This window comes from Paroedura picta, chromosome 10 (assembly GCF_049243985.1).
Source record: "Paroedura picta isolate Pp20150507F chromosome 10, Ppicta_v3.0, whole genome shotgun sequence".
Lineage (NCBI taxonomy): Eukaryota > Metazoa > Chordata > Lepidosauria > Squamata > Gekkonidae > Paroedura > Paroedura picta.
In genome coordinates this window covers 75,860,638-75,884,546 of record NC_135378.1, presented here as the reverse complement: position 1 = coordinate 75,884,546, position 23,909 = coordinate 75,860,638, and the positions used below count along the sequence as shown (strand labels likewise).

At 45.3% G+C, this 23,909-nt stretch overlaps 1 protein-coding gene across 5 annotated transcripts in view; it reads left to right on the top strand.

The window, feature by feature from the left end:
• The window catches only part of CCSER1 (coiled-coil serine rich protein 1), a 739,837-nt gene that overhangs the window by 81,632 nt on the left and 634,296 nt on the right, over positions 1–23,909 (top strand). Inside the window, exon 1 of one of the 5 annotated variants that reach the window (XM_077300886.1) lies at positions 15,593–15,707. The exons of 3 other annotated variants lie outside the window; for them this stretch is intronic. In XM_077300886.1, the coding sequence (XP_077157001.1) occupies positions 15,705–15,707 (3 nt within the window). In that variant the 5' untranslated portion in view covers positions 15,593–15,704. Of the gene's footprint in view, positions 1–15,592; positions 15,708–23,909 lie in introns of those variants that run through there. One more of the 5 variants, XM_077300890.1, reaches the window with a different exon arrangement.

Here is a 23,909-nt window from a genome sequence, read left to right as displayed (position 1 = left end):
ACACTCAGAACCCTATCGCTCATCCACTGTAACCTGCCACCCCCTTAAGCCTTCACAGGCTTCACTTACAAACCTTCACTTGTAAGCTTGTAAAATACTTAAGACAACACTACCCTCTCCTGAAATATTGTGAGAGCCTGTGATATGTAGTGCTTAGAGTATCTAAGTAGAATTTGGGAGATCCAGTTCATATCCCCACATTTCGGTGAAGCTTGCTGGAGAGTTTTGGACCAATCACATTCTTTTTCAATTTAGCCTACTTCAAAGGATCATTGTGAGGACAAAATGGAGGAATTGTCTATGCCTCTTCGTGCTCAAGTTCCTCCTTTTGTCCAATGGTGGTGGAAAGTGACATTAAGTCGCCGCCATCTTACAGTGACCCCATAGGTCTTCCAAGGCGAGAGGCACTCAGAGGTGGTTAGCCATTACCTGCCTCTGTATAGTTTAGGTTTGCCAAACTCCAGGTGGCACCTGGAAATCTCCCTCTATTAAAATTGACCTCCAGGTGATCGAGATTAATTCCCCTGGAGGAAAAGGCAGACACTCTGGCATTATATCTTGCTGAAAACCCTCCTGTCCCCGAACCCTGCCTTCCCCTTACTCCACCCTCCAAATCTTGAGATATAGCCCATCCCAGAGCTGGCAGTCCTAGTCTAACACCCGCTTATTTTCCTTGGCAATTTCCCATCCAGGTACTAACCAGGGCCAACCCGGATTAGCTTCTGAGAGCTGAGGAGATCAGGCTAGCCTTGATCGTATGTTTACCACAAAAACACCCAGCTGGCATTGCAGGGAGCTCTACGTGAACATCCCTTTAAGCAGAAGAAAGCTAAAATAAAAGTCCTGTGAAAAAATATACCATTAATCTTCCCTTTGTGCCGGGGAATGCTCCCTGTTTTTGTTGTTATCTAACCACATGTCTTGTTCTTCTACAAGAAAGTGAATAATATGACTTTAAGGGTGCACGTCATAGAGATGTGCTTTGTATAGTACACAAGCTCGGCTTGATCTGAATAGCAACATTGCTTAGAGGCAAAATACTTCTCTGCTTGCGCTGCGGTAGGGACTCCGACTGGTGCTTTCCGAAACGAAAATTCGCTTTGGGATTTTTCGGGTGGTATCTGCCCTTCCCTGGCATGAGTATTCTAGGACAAAGAGGCAGGACTTTTGTGCTGTGTAAACGAAGCCTCTTTAAATTTTAATCAAGAGATTTCTTTCTGTCTCCTGCTCTGAGGAGTTAATCTTCCTAAAATAGCCCTTCTGATGCTCATTCAGCCTGTGGTATTGATCACTTCATTGCTTTTGAGACACAGGCTGCACCTTAAGCACTGATCTTTGACATTGCAAGACTTCTATGGAAAGATAACTCTACTGAACAAAATTGATTTCAGTTTCATTCTTCTGGAGCTTTGGATTTAGATTGTCTCACCTAATTACCATTTCTTTTTCTTCTTTTTTTTCTTTTAAAGCTCTTTCAATATGATTGGGATTTCTCCCCCCCCCTCCCCACTGCTTTCTAATCAGCAACAATCACCAATAGTAATATGTCCATATTTCATTCCTAAACATACCTATTTGGGAGGCCAGACATATTATTTAATACAGCTACGTTTCCTCTTTGATTCAGAGTACGTGTTTCACGTGCCATTTTTATTGACAGATTCTAATAACATGCTTCTTTCAATCTCATAGTTCAAAATTTCTTTACTATTCTAGTATAAAATGAAAAAAGCCGCTGGCGATTGACGGAACAAAGAAGGGACTCCTTGTAAAGAGGAAGATTTGCTTTCAGAAGGGGCATTGCCAAGGTGGTTCTGTTGGAACCATGATAGACTGATATAAGGGTGTGTGTGCTTGATTATGCACAATTAAATTTTCTTTTGGGTACAGTTTTTGTGGTCCGAATTGTTGTGTTCCAAAACTTGAACCCACCGTGCATCTCCCAGTGTGGTTCATTTAGGGGCTGATTAAGCTTATTTCTCTCCAAGTGTAGTTTCTCCACAAAAGCCTTTTCTTGTGGGGTGAGATGGTGGGAGTATCTTTTAAATCAGGGGTAGTCAACCTGTGGTCCTCCAGATGTTCATGGACTGCAATTCCCATGAGCCCCTGCCAGCAAACACTGGCAGGGGCTCATGGGAATTGTAGTCCATGCACATCTGGAGGACCACAGGTTGACTACCCCTGATTTAAATGACTCTGTTGGGCAAAATGAGAGGCTGTGGCCACTCCTGGTAGAAGGGAAATATTAAAGTTGCCCTCTATGGCAGCCTTTTTCAATCTTTTGATCGTGGAGGCGCCCCTGAAATATTTTTTCAGGCTTTGAGGAGCCCTGGGAGTGATGTCAGCTGGATATGCCTCCCTGCCACTCCCCCCAGAAGCTACATGTTACCAGAAGTGATGTCACCACCCACATGAACAGGCAGGCTCAAGGAGGACTGAGGGAAGGGGAGACGAGGTGTGGTTTAAGGCAGGAGTAGGTGTGCAGGCTTCACCGCATCCCAGACTCAGAAACCACGAGAGAATTCATGCGCAGGATGGAGAGTAGTGGAAGTGGCCAGTTCCCTGCCTTGTGACCGAGGCAGGCGGAAAAATGCCATGGACCCCCTCCAGAATTTCTGTGGACCCCTGTGGATCCATGGAATCCTGGTTGGGAATCCCAGCTCTATGGTGTCACAAATTCACCATTAGAAAGAACAATCCATATAGATTGCTGGGGGGTAAATGGTAATGACTGGGGAAGGCACTGGCTAACCACCCCGTATTGAGTCTGCCATGAAAACGCTGGAGGGCGTCACCCCAAGGATCAGACATGACTTGGTGCTTGCACAGGGGATACCTTTACCTTTATATAATAATAATAAATTGTATTTATAACCTGCTTTTCCCCAGATGCTCAGGGCAAGTAACAGCATATGTAATAACAATAAATGACCATTAAAGCCACTCATTCTGAAGTTGTCCTGTCACTTTTCTGGCGGGAGGGGCAATATAAGCATAGATTCACAGTATAGTTTGACTGCTGTTTTGAGCAGGGAGGCCAGAATTTTGATATTGTTCCTGGCCTCAATGGCAGGCCTGGCAGAACAGCCTCATTGTACAGACCCTGAGCTACTGTCCTATGTCCTGCAGGGCCCTGAACTCCCTAGGCTAGTTTGACATCTTGGGGTTCAAGAATCTTGAGTAACTTCTGCCCGCTATATCTTCATCTTTTTTTGCGGATATAGGGGAGGAGGCAGTCCCATGAATCTGAAAGTCACAGTCTGTTTAGGACTTTACAGGTATATGGTGTACACCTGGTATACTTTTTAATAGTTTCCTTCAACCAGATTCTTCCTTGCCCCTTTCTGGGTTCCCTCCTTCTGCTATACTCTTGTCTCTGCTATACTCTTGTTTCTCCATTGCTTTTACATTTACTTACACCTCTTCCTGTTTCTTCCTTGCTGTGACTTTCTGCCCCCTTCTTTCACTCTTTGGCATCCTCGTTGTCTCCTTCCTGCTGTTTGTTCTAGCCTAGTGCTTCTCGGGCCCACAGACCTGTGCTTTCCAGGCTTCTTTCTCATGACCCGTTAAGGCCCTTCAGTGCCCCCCTGCCCTCTACAGCCGTGCCTCCAGGACGGGCTTGAAGCTGCACTCTGAGCATGGACAGCTTTCCTGGCTTTGGCCACCTCCTGTTTCTGCTGTGCTGCCTTTCAGCCATGCCCACACAAGTTGCCATGTTGGGTGTTGGCCAAGCTGTGTCTAGGTCTCTGTGACATCTTCTGGGTAAGGCTAGTTATTTGGTGCTGACTCCGTGGGGCTACTGCCAAGGGGTCTTTGACCTCTCCTTCTCCTTGCTTGCTCTTGTCACTGCTGCTCAGCTTGGTAGAGGAAGAAAATTTCCCAGAGGGCTGGAGGAGGGTGATCTTGTTGATGCCATGACACCTCTTCTGGCATGACTTGGAAGTGGCACAATCCCTGACACAGTGACATCACTTCTGGGTTATGCCGTCAAATAAGCTCCTGGCTATTGCAAGCCTTAGGCTATAAATCCTATGAGGTGAGGATGAAGCCACTGTGCTTGGCCGGTGAACGTACAATTTTCAACAGCTGTGATCACTCCAGAGCCAAGCTTTGGATCTTTTTGCTGCTGTCTGACCTAACTGTTGGACAGCTTTGCAGCTGCATTGAGGTTATGACAATGCTGTTTTATTTCCTTCTATTCTAGGCCTGTTTTGCACCTTCAGAATAGATTAAATGGATTCTCCAAATTAAATGAAGAGGTTGGAAAGTACCACTCCTATTAGGGTTTGTAAAAGCGCACATATGCAAAGCACACTTAATAACACAGATGTAAAAGAACACCAAATTGTGTGTGTGTGCGCGTGTATAATCAATCACTTATTGACTGTTTAGTTTGCCAAGCAGTGTACAATGAGATATGGTCTTTGGCAGGATCAACAACTGACCAACCTGCAAATCAGCAAAATCAACCACTGCTTGGATATGTGGAAAGGGAGGCCTGAGACTTAGATACAATGGTGTTCATTGTCTAGCCAACTTCAACCACAGACCTGGTGGAAGAGTTGCATCTTGCAGGCCCTGCAGAACTCAGAGAGTTCCTACAGGGCCCTGGTCTTCCATCATTCTACCAGACAGGAGCCAGGGCCAAGAATTTCAGGTGAATTTCCCTAGGGCCAGGGATCCTTAGCTGGTTTGCTGTGCTCAGTTGAAGAGCTCTCTGGGGAACGTATTCAGAGAAGCGGTCCCTCAGATACACAGGGCCCAGACCACGCAAGGCCTTAAAGGTTAATACCAAAACCATGAAATAGATCTGGAACTTGACTGGAAGCCAATGCAGCTGCCACAAGACAGGTCTTATGTGGGCTCTCCATGGTGTTTGGTTGAGAACCTGGGCAGCTGCATTTTTGACCAGGTGTAATTTCTGAAATAGGGTCAAGGGTAGGCCTGTGTAAAGCAAGTTACAGAAGTCAAGTCTGGAGGTGGGGGCCATTGCATGAATCACAGTGGCTAAGTGTTCTAGAACCAGATAGGGCAAAGGTGTAAGAACGCCCACTGTGCTACCTTCATGACTTGAACCTCCATCATTAAGAAGGCACCAAAAAGCATTCCCAGGTTTCTGGCCAATTGTGCAGTTGTGAGCTGCACCCTGTCCAGCACTCTGCCTCTTTGCCAGGGCTGAATTCAGAATTAATTCTCTTCTTCATCAATTAGCTCTACCGTCTCTCTCTGCTCAGCTTATAACTGCCATTCAGATTGCTTGGAGCAGCCTATCACTCAAGCCTCTCTGTTTCTGTGAAGACTTAACCCTTCACAGTCCTTGAGCAGAACTTCTAAGCTTTTAAAAAGGGCAGTCCCTCAAAGACTCCCTCACCCCCTATTCTATATGTGAATGGAGCAGCCGTGTCCACGGACAAGCAAGCATGGCTGTTCCCGTCCTGTTTAGTTTAGCCATAAATATCGAGATCTTGCAAATAAACTCTTAGAAACCCCACTAGATTGCACATAACTTCGACTGGCCTATTTGCCCATTGAAACCTGTGTAAGTTGGTAATTGCTCTCCGCTGGGGAGGGGAGATCCTTCCAGTTTACAAAAGCTTTGCTGCCTGGGGGGTCTGCCACAGGTAATCAGAAGAGCTGCTGTTCACTAGCCTGTTACAATGAATGGCCTTACCGACACAACATCACACTCCAGGAATTGATGGTGGTCTCACAAGCAGGTCGCCCAGCGTTAATAGCTTGACAATTCCATACGAACCAACCCCCCCCCCCCTTGATTTGCCTTTAAATAGGCTGCGTAGACAAGAGCAGCTTGGACTCCGCTGGAAATCTTGAAATGCTCTGCCAGATAGAGACCTCAGGATTGTAGACTTGTGCTCCATCCGTCAGCTACCCGCCCCTTTCCCTGTTATGTTCTTGAGATATGTATCAGGGACTAATTGCTTAAAAGATCAGTAATCTGCATTTTAATTACAATCCATTTCTGAGCATGTGTTATACCCAGTTGCAGCTCACCCTTTTGACTCTTAGCAGGGAACAATGGGCACAGTTCATTGTTGCTAAACTAAATAGCCTTATTGATTTTTTACCCCCACCCCAGGTACCAGGGAATGAGCATGTGCACGGTTCAATTGGAGACCAGTCACTCATTTCAAGTATTTGACGTTCATCCCGGCAGGGCTGCAATTCAGGTGGAAAAGTGCAGGTGAAAGGCTATCGCAAGCCAAATAGCGGCTTACTGTCAGTTTCTTTTATAATGTTCGGTGCAAGTCCTAGACTGCTGGGCCTAGGCCCTTGCAACACTGGGCTCTTTCAAGACTGAATGCCTTCCAAGCATCTTGAAGTGCTGCTGAGAATAACACAGAACTTCAGAAGTGAATTGGTCAAGCACAGGGCAGAACCCACCAGGGGACTTGGTTGTACAAGTCTCTTAGACACAAACAGTGTGTGATGTTCTTACGCATTTCAGTGGGGTTTGGTGGGGGAGAACTTGCTAATGAATCGGGTCCAGAATTCAATTTGTTTCAGTATTTCTGCGCAGTTTCATTTTTAGGGGTGATGTGTTGATATGGCGATAGTTTGGTGATGGTGACGGTGTCTATTAGTTGCTACGTGTACAGATTACAATAAGCACTGGGCCGAAAGGGGCTGTCATCAAAGCTGCACTCATAGAAATAGCTGATATTTGCAAAGGTACAACTAAACACTGAGCATTAGAAATGCACTTATCCTCCAAGTCAGCAGCTCTGCACACCTGAGTTATTGGGCAAAGATAATAGTATTGTGTCAAACCAGTGCTTCAGATATTGCCTTACTGGGTGGATTTTTTTCTTGTTTTAACTTGTGATTTTTTTTCTCGGGAATTTGTTTGATTTTTTGATATGGTTGGACACCACTCTGGGCTCCATTTTTCAGGAGAAATGCGGGCTCATTAAACATGTCCTCCTTTTAGATCCGACCAAGACCTATTGTTTGGACCACTCTTTGGGTGGGTCTAGATTGGGTGGCTTGAGCCTACTTGGCTGCTCCTGCTTCCTCCCTGTAGTCTGCTCTCCTCAGATTGAGATGGGAGCTTTGATTTTGCCCAGTGAATTGTTTTGTCTTTCTGAGTGATGTCACATCCTGGCTTTGCACAGGACTGGTTTTGCCTTTTAGCGAGTGCTGATGGCAGAAATGTGGAAAACAAGGCCAATTATTGTAGGCTCTTGTCCTCATTTCCAGCACTAGGATAGGTAGAAAGGAGTAAGCTTAATTGTGTTAATTGCTTTGAATAGACTGCCTATTATTATTATTATTATTATTATTATTATTATTATTATTATTATTATTATTAGATTTATAGCCCGCCACTCCCTTGCGGCTATCCCAGAATACTCTTGTTACTCAACAACCAGTTGATAGTTAAAGCAAGTGCTCAAGCTGGTAATGTAGGTGCTCATCTACTGTGGTTCATGGTGTGGGGAAGGGCAGTAGAATGCAGGGAAACCGTCCTTCATATATCTTCAGGGCATTGCCAACCCTCTGGTGGTGGCTGAAGATCTCTTAGAATTATCACTCTGTCCCCTGGTGACAGAGATGAGTTCCCCTGGAGAAAATGGCTGCTTTGGAAGACTCAAGACACCTTTATTGGCATGACTCTGCTTTGAAAAGGATTCTGGGAAATATAACTATCTGAGATCCTTCCCCTCCACGAACCCCACCCTTTCCAAGTTCCACCCTCAAATCTCCATTAATTTCCCGAATCTGACTTGGCAACCCTGCCTTATGACCTTGCTAAATGGAATTAAAATGTGTGGAAAAACCCTGAGTGTATTTTTCTCCCTGTTGGATTGCATGGTGGAAACTTAATCCTCCATTTGCAACAGCCATATCTGCTCAATCTGGCATGCCTCTGGGTTTACTTTATTAGAGCACAGAGGAGTCTGCCATAGCAGTATGAACAGGACTTTTATTGTTCCTGGATGAATTAAGCCCAAACTGACTCAGCCAAAAATTCTGGTGTGTCCTTGACATTCTGGTGCGGAAATTCTCCTGCCAAAAGACCCACTGCAAGCCTTAATCGCATTTTTAGTACCTAGCCAAAACCTAAAGGAATTAGCATATCACATTTGGCCAGAGTCCTAAATGCTAAGCTAATTACCCTTGAGCTCTGGTGAGTACAGATTAAAGCAGACAATTGAAGCCTTGAACATAGTAAGTAAACATGGTCGTAACAGCCTTCGAGCTGGAAAACCCGTGGCTCTGAGTTCCTCTGTTCCACAAATAGCTTTTGGATGGAACGCCTTCCTTTTTCTATTGCAGGATGTTGATTTTGACCCAGGCTCCCCTATACGTCTCCCCCTTGTATTCTTGTTTGGCTAACACTAGCATTTTCCCCATTTTCTATATGTATTATTTCATGGTGGGCCCATGAGGACTTGTTCCTTCTCTCTTAGCCAGCTGGAAAAGCCTCCTTTTGCACTGGCATTATTTTGTGAAACATGGTACTACAACCATCAGGAGCATCTATTGAGTAGTGCTTGTGACTCTAAATTCAAGAGATAGGTGCATTAATAATTTCTGATACCATTTTGTAAGCTTTATTGGATGTGAATGTGTTTCTTTTCGGGAGGGGGGCTTCCCTTCACTCTCACACAAGCAAGGCTACCTGCCGGGCTTACCAGCTCCAGTTTGGGAAATACCTGGAAATTTTAGTAATGGAGCCTGAGGAGAGTGATTCAGGGAGAAGAGAAGATTCAGTGGGGGTATACAGTGGCCATTTTGTCCAAGTGAATGGATCTCTGTCGCCTCGTAGTCCATTGTAGAAGTGGGAGATCTCCAGCTGTCACCTGGAGGCTGGCAACCCTACAACCTTCTCTTAAAGCATAGCCCTTTGGAGGGATGGTGGAAACCAGGTGTCTCTACCTTCCCGCACTGAAATACACAGCTTCCTTTTCTTCTTAAAATTGACTTTCTTGGGTTTTGGCCTGAAATGTTCACAGTAAAAAATTATTGAAAATTTTGTTTTCAAAGGGGTAAACAGGATTTTATGACAAGGCTGTTCTGGCTAGGGCAGGCCTTCCCTCCCTCTTCCACTGTTGCTGCAGGACTGGGATTAGTGCAAGCCTTGTGCTGGGGTGAAAGTTATTTTTACTGTGCCAAAAGATGGTATTATGTCTACAAGCTTTTGCAGTAGCTCCCTTGGCCTCAATATGAGACTATTGTTACACACAAACGCACCAAGGGGCCTTATACTGACTCATCCCATCAGTCCATCAAGGTGAGTTTTGTCTACTCAGGTACTGGTAGCAGCTCTCCAGGACATGCAGAGAAGCCACAAAATGCACCAGTAGCTGGACTTGCTTGACTTATTAAGTCTTGGAGCCAGTCAAGAGCCTTGGCAGCCATTTGGCACTTCCACCTTCTTGCTTCCTTTGAGTGAATCTCAGAAGAAGGCTGTGACCAAACATCAGCTTGAGCCAGTGGCTTCTTTGATTTATTTACATTTTAATGTATTTTCTAGCCATTGTTGGTTATTGGCCTGAAACAATCGTATTTTGTACTACTTGAAACAATCTTGTTGTTTTTGCCATGGTTTATTAGTGCATGTATACACAGTGGCTGCTGGGCTGTTTGTGTTTTCGTGCAGCCATGTTGGTCAGCACCAGCAGCAGAAGAAGAGTTGTTTTTTATGTGCCGCTTTTTTCTCCCACTTATGGAGCACAATAGCAGATGGCAAGGGGAGGATACCTATCTACCACAGACAATTATGTTGTTGCCAGAATTTCCGCAGTGCATCTTAACCAATAAGGCTGCATTCTTTAGACTTGGAAGCAAGACTTGATTGAAATCTGACCCTGGTTAACGCAAAGCCCATTGGATTCTGCAGTTACAGTGTCTTGCTGGAGCTTTGCTAATGGCAAGGCCATTAGAGTCAAGCTTAAATCTTGAGTTCTCATTGGCAAAGTTTAAGAATCAAGCTTTTTAATGTTTTTTTTTTTACTTTAAAAAACAGAAAGACGTGACAAGTGTATTTGGATTGGAATGTGATTTTAAACAGTGCAACTTAGATCTGACCTTTGACTTGCTAATGACTTCCCCAGCGTGAACTGACAAACTGCATGAGTCACTTGAACTTGAGTCACTGAACTTGACAGAAAGACAGACTGTTAACTCTGCCCTGGTGAAATCTGTTGGGGACCCATGGTGTGTTTAGCTGTATGAAAAGGCAATGGTGAACAGACAGCAGAAATGACAGGGACTCTTTAGTTAGACCCCTTAAATGACAGGACCAAACACTAGGTCTTGAAAGGAGTGAGCCTTGGGCTTGTGTGTCTCTTGCTTGGGCTTGTGTGTCTCTTGGGCTTGTGTGTCTCTTGGGCTTGTGTGTCTCTTGGGCTTGTATGTCTCTTGCTCCTTTGCTCTAACAGAGCACTTCCTGGTTTGTAAGACACTATACATTTAGAAGTTGTACCAAATTGTGATTGTGGTCAGGAACTCTTTGAACTCAGCTCTGTGTGCAAGTGGGAAGGGGGATACGTGGAAGATGGAGGGGCCTCGTGATGCCAATTCCATGCCCAGATAGTGCTCCAAAAAACAACAACAGAATCCCTGGCCAGTCTTGGCCTGGAGGAAATTCACCTGCTGACCACAATGTGGTGATGGCCATTTCCCTCGGCATGCAAGAAGCCAAGCATGGACACAATCCCTTCTTCCCAGCTATTTACAGTCTGTCTAAATTCACAGAATCAGCATTTCCGTGAGGTGACTATCCAGCCTATGCTTAAAAACTTCCAAAGAAGGAGAACCCACCATCTCCCGAGGAAGTATGTCCCACTGAGGAACCATTCTGTCAGGAACTTCTTCTGGATGATTAGCTGGTAATTCTTTTGAATTGATTTCATCCCATTGGTTCTGGTCCTACCCTGCTCCATCCTCCATGTGACAGCCCTTCAAGTACTTGAAGGTGGCTATCATATCACCTATTAATCGTTTCTCTCCAGGCTAAACAGACCAAGCTCTTTCAACCTTTCCTGATATGTCTTGGTCTCCAAACCCCTCACTATCATCTGTGCCCTCCTTTGGATGTGCTCCAGTTTGTCTACATTCTTCTTCAATTATGGTGCCCAAGACTGAATGCAGTATTCTAAGTGAGGTCTAACCAGAGCAGAGGAAAGTGGTACCATCACCTTGTGCGATCCGGACACTATACTTCTTTTGATACAGCCCAAAATCCCATTTACCTTTTTAGCCACCGAGTCACACTGCTGACTCGTGTTCAGTGTATGGGCTACTAAGACCCCCAGATCCTATTTGCACATGCTGCTGCCAAGACAGGTCTCCCATATCCTACAATGATGCATTTGATTTTTCCTACCTAAATGCAGAACTTTACATTTATCACTATTGAAATTCATTTTAGCCCAGTTTTCCAGCCTGTTAGGATCATCCTGTATCCTTATTATGTTTTCTGCTGTGTTTGCTACCCCTCCCAGTTTACTATCATCTGCAAATTTAATAAGCATAGAGTTCTCTGCATAGAGTTGCCAATCTCCAGGTGGGTAGAATGGAGAAAGTGACCTGCCACTGAGGACATTTAAAAAAAAATGTTCATAACCTCTCCATGTTCTGGCCTAACTTCTGCTTCAGTAAACAATTGCTGTTTCGTCATACATCATAGCCAATTGTCAGCGTTTTTCTCTGGCCTCCAGGTGGGACCTGGAGATCTCCTAGAAAATGGCAGCTTTGGATGGTAGACTGTTTGCTCAACTTCCTCCCCAGCCTCCACACCAAAATCTCCTGTGGATTTCCCAATCTTGAGATGGTAACCCTTACATTCCTATTTGGTTGTCTTTGTCCCTATGCTGAACTACCGAAACATTTGAGGTTTTCCTGGCAGAGAAGATTCTCCTTGTCCGTCTGCTTTTTTCTTTTGCTGTACTTCCCCCCCCCCGCCCCGATTTATGATTCCTTTTGTGAGATGAGGGCTATCAAGACTACACTATGAAGGAAGAATCACTTCTGAGGCATACATATAGAACAGTTTAATTGCCTTGGTCATGGCAATGGAAACACCTGGTCTCCAAGTGCAGTGAAAGGAGTAGTGCAAATAGAATGGGGGGGGAATTGAACTTTTTCTTTCATCTGCATTTTCGTTAAATTTCCTTTTCAGTGTATCAAAAACCATTGAATGTTGATTTTTTTTTAAGTCATTATATCCTGTTAAGCCTTTTCATTGTTTTCACCCTCTGGCTGTGAAACAGCAGCCATTATAGCATTCAGGATTAAATAATATGTGTTCCAAGCCTGTAGCTGGGTTAAGTCCTTAGAAGAATGGTAAAGGTTCTGTTTTGCATCTCTGTGAGTAGGAAGCTGGAAACAAACAAACGGAAAATCACCCTCGCTCTCTGATGGGGTGAAATCTCTTCACTCAAGAGTCTAAAGATAAAAGGGTTCTGTTGGGAGCATTTGTTTAATTAACTATAGCCAACAGTGAAGAGGGTCAGAAGACACCCAGTGGGGCATGACTGTTTTCCTTGTTTGAAAGAATCGCCTTCATTTATGGGCTCTTAGGCCTCCATGGCTCCTATGAGGCCTGTGTTTGATTTAATATTTATAGGGGGATTATGTTACCTGGATTATTCTCATGGTTATTTCCACCCACTGCAGTATAGGGTTGCCAGGAGCCACTGCGTTGTCATTGGGGCAGGGGGGCGCTCTCTGGGAGCTCCCCCCTACATTTACTCAAACCCAGAAGAACATCTGGCATGCTGATGCCATCTGGAAGTAACATCAACTCATAGGATATGAGGAAGATGTTCTGGCTTTTTGGGGAAACTCTGTTGTAAAAAATTAGCCTCACATAATAGAGGTTGGAGGGGGAGAAGGTCCGTTGTGGTGGTGAAAATCACCACTGAACTGGGGAATTGATCTCTGCCACCTGGAGATTAGCTGTAAAACTGGGGGGTCCCCAGATCCCACCTGGGGACTGGAATCCCTAATATGGAGGTTGGTAACCCTAGTCTTATGGCCAAATTTCTCCTAAGGTCATGCTTTCCATTTAGCTGCATGTTGAGTTGGGGGCACACTGCGAGGAGTCATGGCCTCCACACAAGGGCTGTGCCTTTGACTTATTACAAAAATTATGGCCAAATAATTGCTGAGTATTTTTGTAAAACATTAAAGTGGAACGTAATAAAAAATACTTCAATTATCAAGAGGTTTAATAGTTGCGCTAATGAGAAAAGCTAATGTATTAACAGTTCTTGTGAAACATTGAGATGTAAGTTTTAATGAAATTATAATGAGTTATGACACTTAATGTTCTTATATTGTGAAGAACCCTCTGTAGGTTGAGCGATATCATGGCATAATTGTGTCGGTCTTGGAATTGAGAGTCCTAAGATTGATCCCTCCGAGCCGTGAAGCTAGTGGGAGACCTTGGAGGTAGTTTTAGAGAGGGCAGTCATGTTGGTCTTCAGTAGAAATTAGATTCCAGTCCCGTACCACAAGATTTTCAGGTTATGAGCTTTTGAGAGCTGACACTTCCTTCATCCCTTGACTCTCTGAAGCTCATACCTCCAGAATTTGGATGGTTTCTAAGATGCTACTGGATTCCAATCAAGCTGGGAGTCCATGAGCAGAATTAATCCAATTTAACCCCACTGATTTTCATTGGCCTTAGACCGGAGTAACTTTGCCTAGGAATGCAGAATTGAATGATTTAAATCCCTTCATAACCTTGAAACAGGACTTTTGGGGAGAAAGATATTATAGGATTAAGTTATTATTGCAACGATATCTTGCAGAACCATGTCTGCTCGAGATCCAGAATTGTTTTACTTTTGCTAAAATAACGTGCTTGGCCAACCCCACTCCTTTCAGTAACTTTATTATTCTTGTTCCTTGACCCTTATCCCATGGGCTCTGAAAAGGGTCAGGGCAGACTTCTAGCTAAAAAGATTTTAGTAATTCTAAAGATATCAAAGATGTACATGTGTTTTGTGCTTTTCTGTTCACCAGTGAAAACAAAATAGAAACTGCTACTTTAAGAATCCCAAATACCATTTGAACTATAGTTCTAATTGAGTGTTGAGAATTGTGTGTAAATCGTGCGTACAGGGTCAGCATGGACTGAAATTCTAGTGTAATTACCCATGCCAGCTAAAAGAGTCCTTGACATTTCTGTTTGTACATGTGTGTTCAGTGTGCATATATGAGTTTTAAAGGGGAAGATACCATAAAGACATCAGGGTGTTGGTCTGTGTTTCAAGAATTTCCTGTTGTGTTACTACATGCAAGAGATTCATATTTCTAGGATTTTCTCTGGGTGAATCACTGTCTTTATTTGCCAGTCAAACAAAAGAGAACATCCTGAGCTTCAGGAACAAGAGAATGGTTTCCTTCCTTCCCCAACCCGGTCCATTTCCTGCTTCTGTGGAAACAGGAGGTCCTGACTGGAGTGGCAAACGGGTTGCCAGCATCTTGAAGGAAAAGGGTCCTCTCCCTTTAATAGTGGCTTCGTGGGCAGAAGTGAACAGGTGGCTCTTTTCCATAGCATGGCAGTAAGTAGTACAATCTGGTGAACAACCACTAAAGTCTATATTAAAGGGACAGAGGACCTTTTTCTCCTCCAGACTGTAGGCATCCCACTGTCTAGGGAACAGTAAGGGGAAAACATTGGTTCTCTAGCAAGGAAGAACTCAGACAAATAAACAAATCTGGTTTCTCTTCATCCATTCCACACCCCTGGTCCTGCTGGGCCAGGGAGCCCTAAGCCTATATGTTTATCTGCAGAGCTAACAATAGCTAGTTAGATAAACTGGTTTTGACTCCCAGAGATGCTGGCCCAGCCCAGGATCAAGAACATGCACCATCAACCTTTTTTATACCTGCAACCACCTTTGCTATAATGACTTAACATGGTGGGTGCAGCCCCAAAAAATGGCTGTCAAGGTTTATCTCTGGTGACACAATAAATATCCTTGTGACGTGATGACAACTACTGCCAAAGGAACATTAAAAAAAAATCTGCACAGCCAATCAAGTCTCCACTGAGAAATTGGAAGTATTTCTGGACAGAAGCCCCACCCTGCCCCAGCCAATTTCTCATAACATGCAGTAGGCATTACAGTGGGTGTCATCCCATGGGGTTCTCTGATCGAGATACGTAAAAAGACCCAGCAGCTCCTTCTCCCGAATCCTACCTTCTTTTTAGGAGCCTGTTTGTGAGAACACCTCAGAGAGAAGTTGGCTTGCTCATAATGAAAACCCTTGCACCCCACAAAACTCTTAGGTTTCATACATCTTTGGTGGAATTGGATTCAGTGAGGCAAAGCCCAGCTGATGCCTCTCAAGGGTTCATATGTATAGTGACAGCTTCATTTCCTCTTACAAATTTTGGTAATTGGGCCTCTCTGCCTACATGGCCCTTTGATCATCTTCAAGGGCAGAGTAAGGAATGGGATAATTGGTTCATCATGAGAACCTGTGGGCCACAAGATGGGAGGGGGAGAATCAGGAGGGGGTAAGGTCATCTTCTGGAGATATCTAGCAAGAACATGCCATGATTGGTTGCTCATCATTGCCTGATCCCACTTAGCCAGGAATTGTAACTGGGCTCAGCTAGCTTGGGTCCTGTTAGCCTAAAGGCCTTGGATATTGTTTCCTTATTTGCCAATGGACAGCAACATAAAGGCTGTTTGCACTACCATGGTGTTGACTCCACCATGGTAAGATTGTGCCATCTGATATACATATTGATTTGGGCTAAGCTAGTTTTTCTTCTTTTCTGCATTGCATGATTTTGGACATGTATTGTTAATAATTGATAAACTTACAATGAGAATTAGTTCCATAAACACGAACACACCTACACACACATATTTGCTTTCTTGTACATGCCTAGTCTAGGACTTCTCGACAAATTCCATTTGAATCCTTCATCCTTATGTTTATCTTAGCATTTCTCAAGTTTTTTTCTTCCCATTGAGAACCCAGGCTCTCCCACCTCCTTCCCAGCTCCTGCTTCCTGCCTGGAACTTTTTTACTATTAAGAAACCCGTGAAACGTTTTTCAGGCTTCGAGAAACCCTAGAAGTGGTGTGATTGTGCAGAATATGGTTAGGAAGCACAGGTGTACACATGTCCACCTGGGACCCCTCTCCTTCTGACCCCCTCCAGGCCATCATTGGCCATTTTGAGAGGGGAGTAGTCAGCATGACCATGGTCAGCATCGCCCAAGAAATATTGGAAATGAGCAAGCCTTGTACCATTTAGTCTGACTCTTGGGGAAAGGGCAGGCCGGGCTGGGTGGAATCTTGTGTGTGTGAGAGGAGGGGGTGATTTCCATAATGTGCACATTTAGCTCAGTCAGTTGAGCAAGCCGGAAATGGAAGATGAGGTTCTAGTCCGACTGAAACCAGATGGAAATCTGGCCTGGCTCTTCTAGGCAAGAGAACCCAACAGCCCTCTAGAATGGGTTATCTGGGCTAACTTATATAGATATTATTGCAGTTTTTGCCGCATCTGTCCTATTATACCATTTTGTGTATTATTGTGTAATTGGGGTTTTATGGATTTTATTGTACGGTTTTATTGGGGGTTTAGTGCTGTCACTCGCCTCGAGCCTCCAGGGAAGAGGCGAGTAACAAGTCTAATAATGATAATAATAATAATGATAATAATAATGATAATAGAATGGAAGTTTGAGGACTCTATAAAAGTCATTTTTGTACATTTGATTTGCCATATTGGTATCCCAGTGCCTCTGTACTTGCTGTCCTCCTCCCTGGTACGAATCAAGGCCAGCCCTCCTTACCTTCCAAGGTCTGATGAGTTTGGGGTAGCCTGGGCCACCCAGCTCACAGTCGTGGTTCCGTAGGGTCTATGAAAGTTCAATTGCTGACAGCAGGGGGGGGGGGGCAGGTAGATGAATCCTGTCTCAAGTTTGCATGCATATAAATGCCATGAGTCTAAATATTTAAGGTACCATGTAGTGGAATGATTGCCTTTTCACACACCGCAAATGTTTTAAGACATCTGCATTTACTGTAGGATAATTAAGGTTCTTTCCCCCATTGTATCTTGAAGCAAAAGAATAAGCACGTTCTGGGGTTTCAAAGCTGCTGGGCACCAGCTGCTGCAGAACAAATGAACGGGGTGGGCCAGGTACCATCTTCAGCAATGGATCAGAATGGCTAGACAGGCAGTTCTCCTTGCAGTTTCACCTGTGAAATGTAGGAGGGGACGTGAACAGCAGCCCTGGCTCTTAAATGCTGCGTGTGCATGCCGCCGTCCTCTCGCCCAACTCCCAAAGCTCTGCTTTTCCTTACTCAGCGATTCCTGCTACATTTTCCACCATATGTTCAGGCAAAATGGCAGATGTGCCGTGTAACAATTAACAGAGCGCTCTGATTTGGGAGCAGCGTTAGGATCATTCATAATTAATTATGATCATCTCATCCTTTTAAGGTGGCTTTGGCTTCAACACGGTCAGGCTGGCTGCTTTTGAACCTCGGCACTGCCTGGATCGAGCCAAGTGAGCTACAGGGCATTTTTGTGACTGCTTTTTCTTGTGACTCTGTGGGGGCTTGTGTAGTGCCCCCCACTCTGGTTTGAGAGGCATATTAGAACTGAGGCATGTAGAAGGATGTGGTGGGTCCTCAGTTCCCTCAGGTGTAAAGTCAGCTAGAAACAAAGTTAATGCTCTACACCAGGGGTAGTCAACCTGTGGCAGGGGTCATGGGAATTGTAGTCCATTGACATCTAGAGCAGAGATAGTCAACCTGTGGTCCTCCAGATGTTCATGGACTACAATTCCCATGATTTCCATGCACATGCAAAATTTGCTGGCAGGGACTCATGGGAATTGTAGTCCATGGACATCTGGTGGACCACAGGTTGACTACCCGTGATCTAGAGGACCACAGGTTGACTACCCCTGCTCTACACAACATCTGAGCAGCCCCCTATGGATGACATGTGGGGGATAAAAGGAAAATACGGAGAGGGGAGGGATGAATGAGCACTCCAGCCCCACCGCTAGCGATCTGCGCCAGAACATGAGCATAGCTCCTCTAGAAAGTGTATGTATGCTGTTTCCATCCTCACATTTGGGAACAGTGGTTTTTCTCACTACCGTGAACACAAAGAAGCAGCTTTATTTTTTTTATACCTGATGGAGTAGCAAAGTTGCTTGCCCCATGGCCTTTCTTTCCTCTCCCTGCAACAGGCACCTTTGAGGTAGGTGGGCCTGAGAGAGTACTGAGAGAACTGTGACTGGCCCAAAGTCACCAGGCAGGCTTCACATGGAGGAGGAGTGAGTTATGGAGTCTGCTGTTCCTAGCTGCTACCCCATTCTGGTTGCTGTAGACTGCGCTTGTGCACATGCAGTGCACTCAGCTTTATACAATGTTCAGTTTGCCCAGTACATGGCTCATAGCACTTGATCTATGTACTTCCAGACTGCAGTTTTTACAATGTGATCTTCCCTCTGATGTTTCCCAGTTGAAAATAAGTCTACTGTTATGTACTTGAGCTAGACTAGATTCTTGTCTAGTCTAGTAGCATCTTAGAAACCAACAAGATTTTTGAGTATAAGCTTTCAGGAGTCAAAGTTCTCTTTGTATCTGAAGAAGGGAGCTTTAATTCTCTTAATCTTGTATCCCCAAAATCACATTAGCCTCTACGATGCTCCTGGATTCAAATCTCGTTCTTCTACTGCAGACCCAAGTGGATTGCCCTCTGAAACTATCTTTGGTGCAACCACCAATGAGCAAATTCCCCCGATGTTCCTTTTTGTCATTTACCCCCCTCTGTCTTTCTTTGTGTTGGTGTTCCGTTCCTCTGCATTTCTTCTGCACTCTTTAGAATTTCTGTGCTTTTTTTTCTTCCCCAACGTTTTGCTCAAATATATATATTTTGGAAGGGGTATTTTTACCTTGCTCCTCAATCAGGCCCTTCATGTGTGTAGCTGAATGAACACCTCAGTCAATCAATGTTCCCGACAACGTGTGATTTCAGTACATGCTTTATTTTTTCCATCGTTTATCATTCTGTCAAAAGGAGAAGAGTGTGTGTGTATGGGGGAACGGAGCACCATCGGTGCTGTTACACACCGTTGGTATGGTGAGTGAACAGACTAAACTTGGCAGTAGTGAATTTCCTGAATACTCAATTTACCTCCACCCTGTTTTTATATTGAGGAGCATTACCTGAATGCCATATTTTGCTAAAGGCCCTCGTCCACCAGCCATGTTAGTCAGTCATTATTCAGTAGTGGCTTCTGAAGTTGGCAAATTAGCACACAGACGATCACGGTGGCCCTTCAAATAAATCCCATGATCCTTAATTCTAATGCACGGCGGATGTGTTTGTTTGTTTTTTTACTTATTATGAAATAGATGCCACTCCGAGTCTGCTGTGTTTACTCTCTGGATATGCAGTTGTGGAGAGCGTACAAAGGAAAGTAAACTAAAATGGCATTTTGGTATGCACACACGGGAACGCTTGTCCACTCTGCCCAAAATGCATCCTGCCCCCTCCCCCCACCAGGCTGAAATCTGAAGAGAAGGGGCATAATGATATTGCTGTCATGAAAGCCCGTGTGGTGTCGTGGTTAGAGTGCCACACCAGTTGCTGGGGGACCCAGGTTCAAATCCTCACTTTTTGCCATGGAATCTGGCTGGGTGACCTTGAGCCAATCACACATTCTCAGCCTCACCTACCTTATAGGGTTATAAGGATAAAATAGAGGACAGGAGAGCTATGTAAGCCATAGGGGAGGAAGGTGGGGTATAAATGAACTATTAAAATCATCCATGTTAGGTTGACTGAGAAACGACCTGTAGACAAGGTGTCAGAACCTTAGAAGGTGAGCTAGGGGAGCTCTCTGAAAGCAGAGTCGGGGTGGGTGGGGGAAGAAAAGATCCCTTTTGCTTTGTCTCAAGGATCGCTTTGTGGAATGGTTTCAGAACATGTGAGGAGTGGAGGAAAACCCCCGCAGCCAGACAAGTTTAAGTTTAAAAGAAAAGGAGTTGATTCAGATGTTCAAAAGAGAAGTCAAAGGATGGGAATTGGGAAACTTGGAATAGAAAATTTAGATGTATTCTGCTGGTTTTGTGTCTCCCAGCGTGGTGCCTCTAAGCCTCATGGGGTCCACCGATGTGCTGCCCCAAACACTAGTTCCTCAAACCAGGGAGCTAGTCTGGGTTTAGAGTAGCCAACCTTCAGGTGGGGACTGAAGATTTCCTGGGAGTCCAACTCATCTCCAGGTGACAAATCAGTTCACCGGGACAAAATGGCTGCTTGGGAAGGTGGGCTTTATGGTGTTAGATCTCACCAAAGACCCTCCCATCCCCAAACCCCACCCTCCTCAGCCCCTTCTCCTCACAAAGCTCTGGCTTTATATAACTTTTTAGAAATGGACAACCGTGTTGTTCTATTGGCTGAGCATGACCCCTGCTTACTCTCCCATCAGCATGATTTTTCTGGTAGTGACTTGAGTTCTTTGCTCATCTTTTGGAGTGAATGATATTGTAGATGAACTTGAAAGCAAGTGAATGCATTTTTGTTTTGCTGGATCCCCACTAGTAAGGGTTGCCAACCTCCAACCTGGAGAGCTCTCAAGAACACCATTGATTTCCAGAGAACCAAGATCTGTTCTCCTGGAGAAAATGGCTGTCTTGGAAGGTGAACTTTGTGACATTATACCCCGCTGAAGTCCTTTCCTTCCCCAAAGCCCTCTTTCTCAAGGCTCCGCTCCCAAATTCTCCAGGTACTTCCCAAACTTGAGCTCTACCCACTGGAGTCTCTACCCAAATGGTCCTATCACTGGATCTGAAGGCCCGGCCAGACCTTTTGTACATTTCACAAGCATTGGATGGAGCTCTGGAGAGGGCTTGGCTGGATGTCCGTGCATGCTGTAAAAAAAATTAAAATAAAGGAAAATTCTCCTGGTTCTCCTTAAAAAGACGGTGCTGTTATAAGGCCCAGGTATCATAACATTAGGGTCTGCTGGAACATATGGCTGTTGGTGGGAGGGATGGAAGTGCCTCATTTGGAATCTGTCATGGTTTGCTATTAAAAGGAAGTGCAGAGAGAGGGGAGGTCAGCAGTGGAATCAGCAACAAGGAATTGAGGAGTCAGCAAAGCCAGAAAGATAGCTCGCAACAGCAGCCTGGGATGGGCTTGTGCTCCTCCAAAAGCCAAGAGGCCTAAACAGTTGGTGCTGAATTTCAACTACCTTTCTGACCAATCAGCCTCTTTGCTTTTGCCTCTGGGATAGTGCCGCCCCTGCTGTTCATACTTGTTGCTTTTCTTTTCTGCTCTTCCACCTACCGTGCTCCCCTCGAAACCAGGGGATAAAGAGCAGCTGGTGGACAAAGAACAAAGAAACAAGCCCTGCTTTTTGGCATCAGGCCTGTGCTGGCACGAAGGAGGACCAGCTGGTGCTCTGTCACTTGATGGTTGTGGAGAGGCCAAGTGATTGCAGTGAGTGGTCTTTGACTCATAGGTCAAGGCCCTCCGGTGGGTTACACAGCCTTGTCTTTGGGCTGAGAATCCATGCAGAGATGCCATTTTGGGGCTAGCTTTTGGAAGGACCAGCTGCTAGCAGGCAAGGAAGCCATGCCTCTCTTTGAATGCGTTCTGAAAAAAGCAACAGTACGGTGAGGTGGCCCTGATCTGGACAGCCCAGACTAGCCTGATCTTGTCAGGTCTTGGAAGCTAAGCAGGGTTGGTCCTAGTTGGTATTGGGATGGGAGACCATCAAGGAAGTCCAGACAAACCACCTCTGAATGTCACTTGAAAGGCCTATGGGGTCACCATAAGTCAGCTGTGCTGTACTTTCCACCAGGGGCCATCAACCTGTGGTCCTCCAGATGTCCACGGACTACAATTCCCATGAGCCCCCTGCCAGCGTTTGCTGGCAGGGGGTCATGGGAATTGTAGTCCGTGGACATCTGAAGGACCACAGGTTGACTACCCCTGCTTTCCACCACCATCCTGGGAAGGTGAAGTCAGGCATGGAATGACTTCCTTTTTAACACAGACACAGGTGGAGTGAATTTGTGTTTAGCTCGGACAGGTTCATTCTCTGTCTCCTCTTCCTAACACTTGATCCTCTCTCTGCTATGGGCTTTCTTTGAGGTGTTGAGTGTCCCTCAACATACCTCTTTGAGTCTCTTTTGCTTGGCACACAGAAGGTCCCAGGATCAATCCCTGATATCTTGAGTACAAGGACCAGGTAGTAGATGAGAGACCCTCCACGTAAGACCCGGGAGAGCTGCTGCCAGTCTGCGTAAACCATGCAGGTCTTGTTGGGCCAGTGGTGTGATTCCATACGAGGCAGCTTCATGCGTTCATAGAGTGGGCCACTTTGTGCATTCTTGTGTGAATCCGGAGCAAGCGAAAGCTCAGCTCCTTTGCGGAAGTGACTCGGTTGGTTATGATTTCCAATACTGCTGCTGTTCCTCTGAAATGCTGCCTGCGGTGAGTCTTGACACAGCCAACCGCTAAAAGGAGATGAAAGGTGCTCTGCCGCCTTCTCTTTGATTCACTTTTGTAAGCAACTGAGAAGCCGTGCGTTTTTGCTGCGTGTGTGTTTTGTCGGCTTAGGTCTTCCGAGCACGCTCTTTTCCTGAAGAGGCTGTAGGACCGTAGCCTTGCTGCTTTTCAATGCTTTTTGGCAAGTTTGGCGATGGAGTGTGAGAGAGACGAGCACACACACACACACACACACACACACACACACATTTCCTTATATTAAGCGGAAAAATGGATTCATTTGACTCTTTTGCTGGGCAAATCTGTCTCAGGCCACATATTTCAATGGAGGGATTTGGGCCAAAGTTCTGACCTGGGTAGTCCAGGCTAGACTGATCGTGGAAGCTAAACAGTTTGTCCCTGGCAAGCTATTTGGATGGGAGGCCTCTAAAGCAGAGGTAGGCCACCTGTGGTCCTCCAGATGTCCATGGACTACAATTCCCATGAGGCCATGCCAGCAAATTCTGGTAGGGGCTCATGGGAATAGTAGTCCATGGACATCTGGAGGACCACAGGTTGACTACCCCTGCTCTAAGGAATGTGGAGGTAGACAATGGCAACCTACCCCTGACTGTCCTTGCCTTAAAAACTCAGCAGTGTCACTATAAGTTGGCAGTGACTTGGCAGAACTTTCTACTGCCACCAGTGGCTAAAGAACAGAAGTGTCTCCACTGTGCAGCTGTGATAAATTGAAATAAAACTTCGGACACCACCCCTCCACGCAACGCTAGTGATGTTATACCCTGATTTAGAAACGTGTTCTTTTTATTGTTGCTGCAGAATAAATACACCAGAGGACAAAACAGCCCATCTATACAGTTCAGCCTTCCTGAAAACCAAGGGTTGCCTTCCAAATACATCCAGGAAGGCCACAAAGTTATGGTTGCTACAGAAAATGTCATGGGACTGGCCGGGGCTATATTCAGAATGAACTTTACCTAACAGTTCACCGTGTCTGTAATTGAGGGCATGTGAGCCTGTCTAGGTTTGCCCGCCGTGGGTGTGGACGTTTGAAGCTTGGGTACTTCCATCAGGTCATCTCAGCCTGGGCATTCTGGTTGCATGACTCACACAGGATTGGCTTGTTTGCTGCTTGTGGAGAGCAACCACTCCATGAAGGCCAGCAGCGTGCAGAGTCTGGAGTTTCATAGGATCTGGGAGACCCAGGTTCAAATCACTACTCTCTCATGGAAGCTCACTGGATGACCTTGGGCCAGTCACTCTCCGCCTAGCCTACATCACAGGGTTGTTGTAAAAAGGAGAGGAGAAGAATGATGTAAGTTGTCAATATAGCTAAAGATAGGGGCAGATAAAAGGGAGTTTGGTATGTGGGAAGGAAAAGAGAAGATAGGGCAAAGTTGCTATGGGGAGAAGAAATAATGGGAGGAA